At 40.2% G+C, this 12,712-nt stretch overlaps 1 protein-coding gene across 4 annotated transcripts in view; it reads right to left on the minus strand.

Moving 5' to 3' along the window:
• The window catches only part of rxfp2b (relaxin family peptide receptor 2b), a 158,282-nt gene that overhangs the window by 41,316 nt on the left and 104,254 nt on the right, over positions 1–12,712 (minus strand). For all 4 annotated transcript variants that reach the window (XR_011961498.1, XM_072577251.1, XM_072577252.1 and 1 more), the window contains 4 exons: positions 11,670–11,741; positions 6,586–6,657; positions 6,413–6,484; positions 5,947–6,018 (listed from right to left, as the gene is read on the minus strand). Coding sequence is in view for 3 of the 4 variants with exons in the window: in XM_072577251.1 (XP_072433352.1) it covers positions 5,947–6,018; positions 6,413–6,484; positions 6,586–6,657; positions 11,670–11,741 (288 nt within the window). In the remaining variant the exon portion in view is untranslated. The remainder of the gene's footprint in view (positions 1–5,946; positions 6,019–6,412; positions 6,485–6,585; positions 6,658–11,669; positions 11,742–12,712) is intronic.

The following is a 12,712-nucleotide window of genomic DNA, read 5'->3' on the forward strand; positions in this document are numbered from 1 at the left end:
CATTATGAGCTGGGACCCTCTCAGTGAAGGCTACCCCTCTCTTGACTTGACTAGGATCTGCTGACAACTATGACTGGCTTCCTGACTTTTTATCTGCACTAAATAGTAAGTCAAGACAGCAGTAATATGTGCCTAATATTTTTGGCTGAGGGGGTAAAGTGCCAAAGTCAAGGCAATCCAGAGCATGGCTGCAGTGAGCATCCAGATAGACTGAGAGTGAGTGAGTGCTATGTCAGCAAGCAACATACCCAGAGATGCAGCCAGGTTCAGTCCATGAGCTGGGTGCATGTTCCTGATTGCAAAGTGTCCCTGCAGCAGCATTACAATGATAGTTGTCATTGCAGCCTAAAAGTGAATCGGAGATGTATCAGGTAGGGTTCTTAAAGGCTGGCATTTATTGGATGTCAATTTATGTGGATGTGGAGTGGACATGATTGAGGTGCATGGAGTATGCCTTCAATGTTGGTGTCCAGTTTCCAGTACAGAGACTATTCAGAACAGGTAGCAAGCTGAATTTACAAAGTGCTTGCTCTGGTTTCCTTATCGGTACTTTCCATGTACAGGTTGTTTGGTAAGCTTGGTAAGATAGGAGGCTGAATATTAATGAGGTGAGTTGTAAATAACAATAACGAGCATCAAGGGAAACATTATCCTTATATCCAGTATGCCCCACCCTATCAGAATCTTTTATGCTTCAGTGAAACTCCTCTTATTTACTAAACAGCAGTGAAAATAGCTTAAGTTGACCAAATTTTACCTCAGATGACAAAACTGCCTTTCTTGGAACCAGCTTTATGAATCTTCATTGCAGTTTAAATATGGCAAGTATATCTTTTTCTTACGTTGAGTTACCGAAGTTGCAATCAATACTTCAGGTGTGGTCTCACCAATAGTCTGAACAGCTGCAGTAAAACGTCTTTGTTGTGGTACTCGAACCCTTTTGCAATAGAGGTCAGAATAATAATTGCCTTCCCAACTGCTTACTGGATCTGCATGCTTGCTTTCAGTGATCGATGAACATTAACACCCAGGTCCCTTTGATAGTCAACATTTCCCAATCTACAACTAATTAAATAATACTGTAATTCTGTTTTTCCTTGCTGAAGTGGGCAACTTCACACCTGCACAACTGGAGGTCATTAACACAGACTTAGGATCTCTCTTTAATAACCTCACTTTATCCAAGAAAAATTTGGGACCAAAATCATAGACTGTACAAACTGTTACACAAGAAATCCCAAGTACCTGATTGTTTATACCTGATGGAGATTATGTGAAACCATCCTTGAGCGACACCATGTACTGAGTAACAATGAACAGTGTGCAACATGTACACAAACATGGGCGCTGTTCTGAATGAAATGAGCCCCCAGCAACGAATTGCTCAGGCTTTTTCACAGACACAGACGGATGAAGGTTGTAGTATTCCATGTAGTTCACTAACCCATTATGCAACCATACAGCATTACCACTCCTGAAAGGGTGAACAGCAGTCCTTTATACAGATTTACAAAATGTATCTTGTAAGAAGGAAGTGGAAAATTAATTTTATCAAATGTATGTCAGGCAAAATAATTACTTTTATTGATTTTAGTCAGCTAGATCTTTGGAGGGTAGTTAATGTAACCCTTCTAATTAAAAGGAGAGTTAGAGAGAAAAATCAGGAATTATACACCAGTCAGCCTGATGTCAGTAGTGGTGAAAATACTAGAGTCCAATATAAAAGATTTAATAACAGAATACTTGAAAAACAGTGACAGGATTGGACAAACAGCATAGATTTACAAAAGGGAAATCATGCTTGTCAAATTGATTGGAATTCTTCAAAGATTTAACTAATAGAGTTGATGAGAGGGAGCCAGTGGATGTGGTTTAATTAGATTGTCAGAAGGTGATCAACAATGTCTCACATAAGGGGTTAATGTATAAAATCATAGTGCATGGGATTTGGGGTAGTGATTTGATATGAATAGAAAACTGGTTGACAGACAGGAAACACAGTAGGAATAAACAGGTCTTTTTCCAAATGACAGACAATGACAAATGGAGCATCACAGGGATCAATGCTAGGACCCCAACTATTCATAATATAAGTTAATTGGAGAAGGAACTAAATGTAATATCCCCAAATTTGCAGAGTACACAAAGCCGTGGAGGAGCGTTAGCTGTGAGAAGGATACAGAGATGCGTTAGTGTGACTTAGACAAACTGAATGAGTGGGCAAATGAATGACAGATGCAGAATAAGGTGGATGAATGTGAGTTTATCTGCTTCAGTAACAAAACAAGTGGGTAGATTATTATCTAAACGGCTGTAAATAGAGAGAGGGGAATGCACAATGAAACCTGGGTGTTCTTGTACACCTGTTGCCGAAGGTAAGCATGAAGATGCAGCAGATGGTAACGAAAGAAAATAATATAAGCGCCTTCATAGCGAGAGGATTTGAGCACAGGAGCAGGAATGTCTTGCTGCAATTAAACAAGGCCTTGGTGAGCCCACACTTGGAATACTGCATGCAGAGCTGGTTGTCTTATCTGAGAAAGGGAACTCTTATTGTGTAGAGGAGGTTTACAAGACTGACTGTGAGATGCGCCCAATTTAAAAACCAAAGTAAGCTATATTTATTTAAGATGGCTGTCCAATTCAGTACTTCAATGATACTAAAAAAATAACAACAGTCACTATTACAGCAAACCAGGCTAAAAGAATACCTCTGTAATTTTTGTCAAGCAAGCTGCGTCACAACATCCCCAAGTATACCTTGCAAACTTCCATTACTTTTCGTGAAAAAGTCTGTCTTGTCTCTGAAGGCCAAAGGATCAACATGACTGATTCTTGTAATACCCTTATGGATGCTTTGTGGCATAAAAATTCAGGACAATGTTAGTCTTCATGTCAGTGCTAGTGTGGGATTGACCGGGGACAATTTCATTTTGCAATAACCATTAGAACGTGCTGGTTCTGGAGGATTTCTGTCCACATACTTTAGGTTATTCTTTTATTTATTAACTCTTCGCAGCCACCTTGAATTACAGGCTTTCTTAACAGACAGAGCTTCATATATAGTTGAATTTAAACAGAATTGTTGAAGTCTTTCTGTTAGGGCCAAAAGTGGGAGGCTATCCTTTGGCTGACAGAGAAAATAAGAGTCGAGAGTGTGGTGCTGGAAAAGCACGACAGGTCAGGCAGCATCCGAGGAGCAGGAGAATCAACATTTCGAGGAAAAGCCTTCATCAGGAACGAGGCTGCAAGACAAGGGGGTGGAGAGATAAACGGGAGGTAGGTGGGCTGGGGGGAAGGTAGCTGGAGTGCGATAGGTAGATGGAGGTGAGGGTAAAGGTGATAGGTCGGAGAGGAGGGTGGAGTGGATAGGTGGGAAGGAAGATGGACAGGTAGGACTGGTCATGAGGGTGGTGCTGAGTTGGAAGGTTGAAACTGGGATAAGATGGGGAGTGGGGAATGAGGAAACTGGTGAAATTCACATTGATGCCATGTGGTTGGAGGGTCCCAAGGCGGAAGATGAGGCGTTCTTCCTCCAGGCATTGGGTGGTTAGGGAGTGGCGATGGAGGAGGCCTAGGCTCTGCATGTCCTTGGGAGGGGTAGTTGTGGAAATGTTCTTTGAAGTGCTCTGCAAGTAGGTGTCCTGTCTCCCCAGTGTAGAGGAGACTGCATTGGGAACAATGGATACAGTAAATGATATGTGTGGAAGTACAGGTGAAACTGATGGATGTGGAAGGCTCCTTCCTCCCCTTTCTGGACTTCTCCATCTCCATCAACGGTGATTGACACAACACTGACATCTTCTACAAACCCACTGCCTCCCACCCTGCTTCCTCTAAAAATGCTATCCCTTACTCCCAATTCCTCTGCCTCTGCCACATCTGCCCCCAGGAGGACCAGTTCTACCACAGAACACACCAGATGGCCTCCTTCTTTAAAGACCACAATTACCCCTCCCATGTGGTTGATGATGCCCTCCAGCGCATCTCATCCACTTCCTGCACCTTCGTCCTCAAACCCCACCCCTTCAACTGCAACAAGGACAGAACCCACTCACCCCTAGTTCTCACCTTCCATCCCATTAAGCCTCTGTATACATCTTCTGCCATTTCTGCCACCTATAAATGGACCCTACCACCACAGATATATTTTCCTCCCCACCTCTATCCATTCCCATGAAGACCATTCCCTCTGCAACTCTCTTATCAGGTCCATGCCCTCCACCAACCCACCCTCCCCTCCCAGCATTTTCCCCTGCTACTGCAGGAATTACAAAACCTGTGCTCACATTCGCCCCCACCTCACCTCTGTCCAAGGCCCCAAAGGAGCCTTCTATAGCCATCAGAGTTTTACCTGCACTTCCACACTGTATCTGTTGCTCCTGATGCAATCTCCTCTACATTGGGGAGACAGGACGTCAACCTGTAGAGTGCTCAAAGAACATCTCCAGGACACTCATACCAACCAATCCCACTGCCCATGGCTGAACACTTCATCTTCCCCTCCCACTTTGCCAAGGTCCTGAGCCTTCTCCATCGCCATCCCAAACCACCTGATGCCTGGAGGAACGCTTCATCTTCTACCTCAGGATCCTTCAACCACACAGCATTAATGTGGATTTCATCAGTTTCCTCATTTCCCTCCCCACACCTTATCCCAGTTTCGACCTTCCAATTCGGCACCGCCCTCATGATATGTCCTACCTGTCCATCTTCCTTCCCACCTATCCACTCCACTCTCCTCTCCAACCTATCACTACTACCCCCTCTTCTTTCTATCTATTGCACTCTCAGCTACCTTCCCCCAGCCCCATCTTTGTCCCATTTATCTCTCCACCCCATCAGCTCACAGCCTCAATCCTGATGAAGGGCTTTTGCCCAAAATGTTGATTCTCCTGCTTCTCAGATGCTGCCTGACCTGCTGTGCTTTTCCAGCACCACACTCTTGACTCTAATCACCAGCATCTGCAGTCCTCACTTTTGCCTGGAGAAAACAGGAAGCACATCTCTGGCAGAAGCCAATTAAGCAACTGCAATCAAGGCTCTTGTCCCTGTTAAGGATGCTGGCCCATCTCCTAAAGATGTCAGCCATTTAGGAAGTGGTAGTTCATTGGCCTCACTGCTAGTGGTGGCCAGTGCTGAGGCCACCATTGTTGAGAAGGTGCATCAATGGTTGAGTTGCCTTTGAAAGGGGTTAAGTAGGGTTGGGGACATTTGGGATCAGGGGTGAGTTATGTGGTGTTGAGTGCTTGAAGCATGGACAACATTGTTGATGAGGGGGCAACTATGGGACCACTCTGAGACCATGAAATGCCCAAAAGAACAACCTTATCCTTAAGACTACTGGGAAGCTGCCATTGTTCCCTGAGCCATCTTTCAATGAGCTGGTAGGAAACTACTCAGAGCCTGCAAAGGCAGGGATCAGTCCTTAATACCACTTAAGTGACACTCCTGGCCTCCAGACACCAATCTGCTATCATATAAAATAAGACATATAAATAAAATGCCATGTTGTTTGCTATCCTGCCTCCTAAAACATCAAAACCTGGTAAAATTATGGATGCTTTTTCAAGTAGTTGTTGATCCAAAGGGATTAATCAAAATTTGAAGGAAGATCTTCCAGCAACGTAGAGTGGTAAAAATGAATGCTCTGAAATAATCAGCCAGATTAGTTTATGTGGCAGCAAATTGTTGACAGCACAACATGCCTAATTTTTTCACATGTGCTGCCCGTAGATTTCCATTTCTGAAAGCCCATCATTGCATCTACTTCTTGTTTCATTTTCATAAATGGATTTATATACTGTGGGATGAATTTTCAAACAATTATCTCAACTGATATTAAAAGCATTACTTCTTTCTAATACATATTAAATGATAAATTAAAAGCTATTGTATTTACCTAGGAAAAGATACAACATGGTGAATCTTTAACTGTTTACTTACATATGTTCTAGTTTTGTCATGGGCTTAAACATTCGGCTTTCTATGTTTGCAATTTCTATTCCTTCAATACCGCTGTTAAAGCAAAATGGGAAAACAACTTCAAGTTATGTAGTAGCTAGATTCCAAATTTTAAAAAAGCAAAAAACCCAAAGAACTGATTTTTTTTTAAACATGATATTCAAATCTTCTTTTAAATTAAAAAAATGCATTACAAACTCAATTTTTTTTCAGAAATAGTCAAATCTCAGACACAAATATGGTTTTCTTTGTCTTCAAATTGAAGCAAAATAATTCCAAGCAGTTTTTTTCTTGTTTAATCTTATACACAATTTTGTTCATGTAGTGAATTCAAGCCAAACTATATAAAATTATATAACCGAGCTGTATCATATAGATTGTGTACAAGATTTTATTTTGTTCTGCAAAACATCAGTTCATATTCATCTAGATTGTATAATTAACTTACAGAGATTGAAGTTGGCTAAGAGTATCAAACTGATCAGGGTGAATAAACTTGAGGGGATTGTTAGATATATTCCTGAAAGAGATTAATGGTAATTTTTGTTATTAAAATGAAAAATGTAAATTATAGTAAATACTAATACATAAATTATAATAACATTAATTAGTGCTACTTACAATTTTATCAATAATTTTACATTTTTGAAAAGGTGCTTGGGTAGTTCCTGAATCTTGTTTGATGATATTTCCCTGAGAAAAATACAAAATGAATGATCATTGAAAGGACTACATTTATTTTAATTGAAATGTAAACCAGAAATTGGAACTGCTGTGTTGACGGAAAAGAACCTGGTTTATTTTTTGAACTTGAAGGAAGAGTAGAACTGAGTGATCTTTTAATGATTACCCAAGGGCTTGCAACTTTTAGGAGAAGCTGGATTGGATACTTTTTTGAGTGATGCTAGTGCCAGGTGCCTTTGGGAAAGAAAGAAACTGGCCAGAAGCAGCTTTTGAATTTTCCATAACAATTTATCTCAGAACTGAGAGGAGAGAGAGCAGTTGGATTCTTAGACCTTCAAAAACCTGTAAGCAAGCCAAATCTCATACTCTCTCACACTCTCTTGCTCTCTTCCCTTGAATGGAAGAAATAACATTCAAACTCTCTGCAAAGGAAGAAAACTTCTAACCCAAACCAAAGTCTAACTGGTCAGTCACTGAATTAAAATTTGCTGCAGTGATGTCATCACTACAAGCCAAAAGAAAAGTCACCTAATTTTGATTTTGCTCATTTTTGCCAACATTTTCCATCCACAGTATTTATGAGAAACACTCTGTCTCATCTGTCTTATCTTGTCCAGCCCATTTGTTAATGAACATGTGCATGTTTGGATTTAAATGAGGTATAGTATATTAATAATCTACTTTTGTGACATGTTAAAGGATAATTTTGTTATAACAAATAAGTGTTTGATTTCTTATTCATTGATGAAACCTGGTTTGAGTTTCATTTATCTTAGATAGTAGTCACAATCAAGGATTAAGAATCCTTGTGATTAAATAAGTCATATTTCCTGTTTGTGATGGCTTGTGGAATGGTGCGGTTTGACTTCCAATGCATTCTTCCAACCAGTGTCTTGATAAAATTTTATGGGCTGATTTGGAATCTTTGAATGCAGACATCGTGAGTTTGGGCATGGAATAAGAAAAATTGATAAGGATTAACTGGACAGATACCAGCTTTCTCATTCTGTAAAATAAGTTGGCATTGGAAGCAGCTAAAATATCCTGCTAATAGAGGACATATCTCTAATTGATTCACAAGAATTACCAAAGGCAATGGCCATAGAATTGACAAAGAAGATAAAGTGGAATATCCTGCAAAAGCTACATTGGCAGGACTAATTTAAAATATTTGCACAGCATTTGGGATTAGTGAAAATTGAAGCGACACCAGGATCTGAATCTTGTTATTTTTGGATAAGTCTACGTTGTGTCAAATTTTCTGGACGATTTCTTGCCTAGACGTCTAGCAAGCTTTCATCTCCATCTCATCAAAGTTGCCTCATTAATTGCCTACCATACCCCGAATGACATCTCTCATGTCTGGTTTCTGCTCCAGTTTAGCATGTAACCTCCCAAAATAATTCACCACTCAGCAGTTGTCCACCAAAAGACTAACATCCCTTGTGCTTGTGCCATCTTTAAAAGGCCACTGTTATGGACCAGACCAAACCCCCTCAAAATATATTAAGGACATAGTCTACACCCTAAACTTTTCTTATTTTAAAGATAAGTATAAGGCGTTGTGTTCCAGATGCAATTTAATTGGTCAAACTACTGGGCTTGAAACAAACAAAAACTATAATTTAAATATGGACAAAATAAAAATAAAAGAAAAGAATTGGCTTAACTATAAGTCTATCAAAATAATATATATATTAGCTACTACCAATTAACTGTTCCAGTATGGTAACATCCCATAGACACAACCTTGGCAAAGGCAAATTCAGTAAAATAGAATGTCTCAAGTGCAATTCTAGCAGGATGAGAACCCTAGCTTTTAGCTGTAACAGAGAGAAATAACAACTTTTACATCCAGCTTCAAGATCCCAGCAACTGCTACTACAGGCTAAAACCCAATACAGTCCTGGTTCTGTGGGACCTTGACCCCACTCATTCAAGCTGCTTCTATTGTTTCAACTTAAAAAAACAACTCAAGGCCTCACAAAATGTTTAATTTATTGGCTCTGTAGCAGACTACTCATCACTTCTGTCTCAACTTCTCTTCATTCTTCAACCAGAATAAAGTACACCTCTTAAAGCCATATATCAACACGTTGAATGCATGCTAGGAAATCTATTGAACCTAATCAAAACAGCTGGAGTTCACTGGTCTCTTTAGTTTCTCAGCTGGATGATTTGACTAGATTCTGCATTAACTACGAAAAGTAAATACAGTAATCAAAACAGATTTGTACCCATCTCCTCAGCCAGAAAATTATGTTGATAGAGTTGGCACTACCTCATTCCTTCCTAAAACAAATTTATTGAAGGGTGTAGACAAGTTCCATTAATATTATGAGTTAAAGATGTATTAGCTTTTGTTGCTCTAAATAGGTTTTGATCAACTGAATCATCTAATTTGAGTTTCAAAACACCCCAGCTACATTCCAAAGATTTGATTAAAGAGACCTTGAAGTGCAGGTTCATAGCACCTTGAAAGTGATGTCGCAAGTAGATAGGATAGTGAAGATGGCATTTGATATGCTTTCCTTTATTGGTTAGAGTATTTAGTACAGGAGTTGGGAGGTCATGTTGCGACCTTACAGGACATTGGTTAGGCCACTGTTGGAATATTGCGTGCAATTCTGGTCTCCTTCCTATCGGAAAGATGTTATGAAACTTGAAAGGGTCAGAAAAGATTTATAAGGATGTTGCCAGGGTTGGAGGATTTGAGCTTTAGGGAGAGGTTGAATAGGCTAGGGCTGTTTTCCCTGGAGCGTCGAAGGCTGAGGGGCATGGATAGGATAAATAGACAACGTCTTTTCCCTGGGGTGGGGGAGTCCAGAACTAGAGGGCATAGGTTTAGAGTGAGAGGGACAAGATATAAAAGAGACCGAAGGGGCAACCTTTTCATGCAGAGGGTGGTACGTGTATGGAATGAGTTGCCAGAGGAAGTGGTGGAGGCTAGTACAATTGTAACATTTAAAAGGCATCTGGATGGGTATATGAATAGGAAAGGTTTGGAGGGGCATGGGCCAGGTGCTGGCAGGTGGGACTAGATTGGGATGGGATATCTTGTCCACATAGATGAGTTGGAACGAAGGGTCTGTTTCTGTGCTGTACATCTCTATGACTCTATGTTGTAGCATTCTCTTGATCTATGCAACATCACCTGGGAAGAATATGTAGAATGGGCTGCCAGAGGAAGTGGTGGAGGCTAGTGCAATTGCAACATTTAAAAGGCATCTGGCTGGGTATACAAACAGGAACAGTTTGGAGGGATATGGTCTGGGTGCTGACAAGTGGGACTAGATTGGGTTGGGATATCTGGTCAGCATGGACAAGTTGGACCAAAGGGTCTGTTTCCGTCCTGTATATCTCTATAACTCTATGACTTACTTAAGTAGTTGGTTAATTGACTTAGTAATACATCTTGCCAAAAGTGAGATCAAGAAAGTGAGGGTAATTTGGTCTTGAAATTAAGACTTGAAAGGTGAGAATATTTTGATGGAGCATGTCAATTCAAACTCATAATATGGAAATTGTTCATAATGAAAGAATAATGTAACTGCAGATGTATTATCAAGAATGATAGGGGAATAGATTGAAAATTTGAGAAGAAAAGATGATAAGAAATAGTACAAGTGCTGAATAAAGAAAAAGTGAGGGTGAATGAATTTTTTCTTGTGTGTTTTATTGTGTTTAGAAAAGCACTCCAGACAGACATAGAGATAGAGAGAGAGAGAGAGAGAGAGAAAGAAAACAAGAAACTTAATATCCCTATTAATTGCCTGTAGGGGGAGGTTGTCTTTTCCAGTAGCCCTGCAAATCAGAATATCATTGAAAAGAATCCCATAGATCCTGTATTGACAGTTTATTCAGACATCTGTGATGGTACAGTCCTACATACTCATGGGGTCCCTGAGATTTCTTTATCTGTCCCTCAGCAGCCTTATGCTGCAACAAGTGCTGAAGCACTTTCCTGACCTACAAAAAGAAAATTTCCCCTGCCAGAAATAGTGCCTCCAGCACAATGAGGATGACCCTCATTGCAAGATGATCCATGTCCAAGGGCAAGATTTCCTAATCATGCACCTTTTTTAAAAAAAATCTTCTTATACTTGTGGTACACATATTGTGGTACAGGGTCGTGCTGGATGTCGGAGGAGCAGGAAAGATGACTCCACAATTATTTCCTATGCTTAGGTTCAGAACTTTAAAATGCAAGGATGTTTGAAAAGTGATCCAAGTTCAGCACGGAAAACAAAATGACATTAAATCCTTTATTTTTCACAATGGTACCCAATTTTTTTTTAACGTGTGATGCTTTATCCACTAAATGCTGTTAATTAACAAAGGTAACAGTCTTGAAGGATTCAAAATGTTTATGAACTAGAGTGTACTTCAAAATCAATCAAGTATCTGAACTTTTTTAAGGGGAACATTTTGAGATGAAATGGTAGATTTTGTAGCAATAGCAGTAACTGCATTAACTACACCTTGACCTATTTTCTCCTGATTGTGCTAAATTGGCCTATTTACAAACCATAAATCAGGTGACACTTAGGTCAGAGATGGAAATGAGAGAAAATAACATTTTTCATGTAATGCATGTAGTTTTGCCTTATAACTGCCAATTCAGCTATTCCTGATTATTTTGTCCCACCTTTATCTTATTACAGGGCTTTCCAAAGTGGGGGTCAGGACCCCATGGCATTGCAAACTTTGAGGTGGAAATGGCCAAACTGACTTCCCTACTCTCACAGGCTCACAGGTGGTCTTCTCCTCCTCCACCCACCACTCCACCAGTGCTCACTGACAGTTCATAACATGAATATGTTTGGGCAGCACTGCCTCATTACAAGGTAAATCACTTTACTGTTGGGAAAAAAAGTATTTTTATATCTTTGGTAAGTAAGAAGTATTCTGGCATTATCACTAAATGTAAAGGCTAGGTACATTTAATAATATATCAAATGTTTAGGAACTGTTCAAAAAGCAAAATTGAATAGGTGATATCAGGAAATATGCAAACTTACAGTTCTATCAAGCTGTGTAATGGAGCAAATGTCTTTTCAGAAACTGTAGTAATTTCATTCTGCTGAATGTATCTGTCAACAAAAAAAGGTCACAGCTATATTTTTACTAATTCAAATTGATATGTTTATCTTTAAACTCAATTGTTTCCTTCAGTTCTGTGTCAAGAAGTAAGAGTGGGTCACTGCTGAAGTTCAAATTCTCCTGTTTAGGGAGGGCAGTCAGGCATTCGTGTGCCTTCAAACCCAAGTGGCAACTTTCAGGCCTCCGACCCTGCATTGGTAGTGCAGTGTGCCTGGCGATATATTTCCCCAGACAGGTGAACAGTATCAATTTTGTCATGCAGCTCACGTTTGTAGATTAATCCTGTCTTCATAATGCATTGCTAGACTTGTCTGTCTTTTACCAGGATCTGATCTGAGTTTGCATCATAATCACCTCATGCCAGAGGAGCTCTTTCCCCCGTCAGCAGTAATACCTATCACGAAAGAACTACTGCTCAAGAATCCGCAGGAATTTACCAGGTAACTTTAGCTGGCTACAGAGGAAAGGGCGCAGATTGTGGATGAGCAGACTTGGGGTCATGCTGAATGTTGGAGGGGCAGGAAGGGTGACTCCATAGAAACTTGCCTGGCAGCTGTTGGCTTGTAATAGAAAAAGGGAACCTGGAATACCTCAGCAGGTCTGGCAGTATCTGTGGAGAAAGAAACATGGTTCACAGAACACTGGAGTAGAAGAGTCATATTAGACTGGAAATGTTAATTCTGTTTCATTTTCCACAGATGCTGCCAGAGCTGATAGGTTTCTCCAGCACTTTCTGTTTTTATTTCAGATTTCCAGCATCCATAGAATTTTGTTTTTATTAAAGTGCTAGTTTAAATCCAGTGTGCAACTATCCAGAGACTTAAAACAGTAGTGATCACAACTGAGGGCTCTTGTGGTGTTGAGGGCATGCAATGGACATCCATTTGAGCTGACCCCTGTTCAGCTGGAATTTTGCATTGGTCTTGGGTCCTGAACTCTCCCTCGAGACCAGAATTTGAAC

Source organism: Chiloscyllium punctatum, chromosome 9 (assembly GCF_047496795.1).
Source record: "Chiloscyllium punctatum isolate Juve2018m chromosome 9, sChiPun1.3, whole genome shotgun sequence".
NCBI classification, from domain to species: Eukaryota; Metazoa; Chordata; class Chondrichthyes; order Orectolobiformes; family Hemiscylliidae; genus Chiloscyllium; species Chiloscyllium punctatum.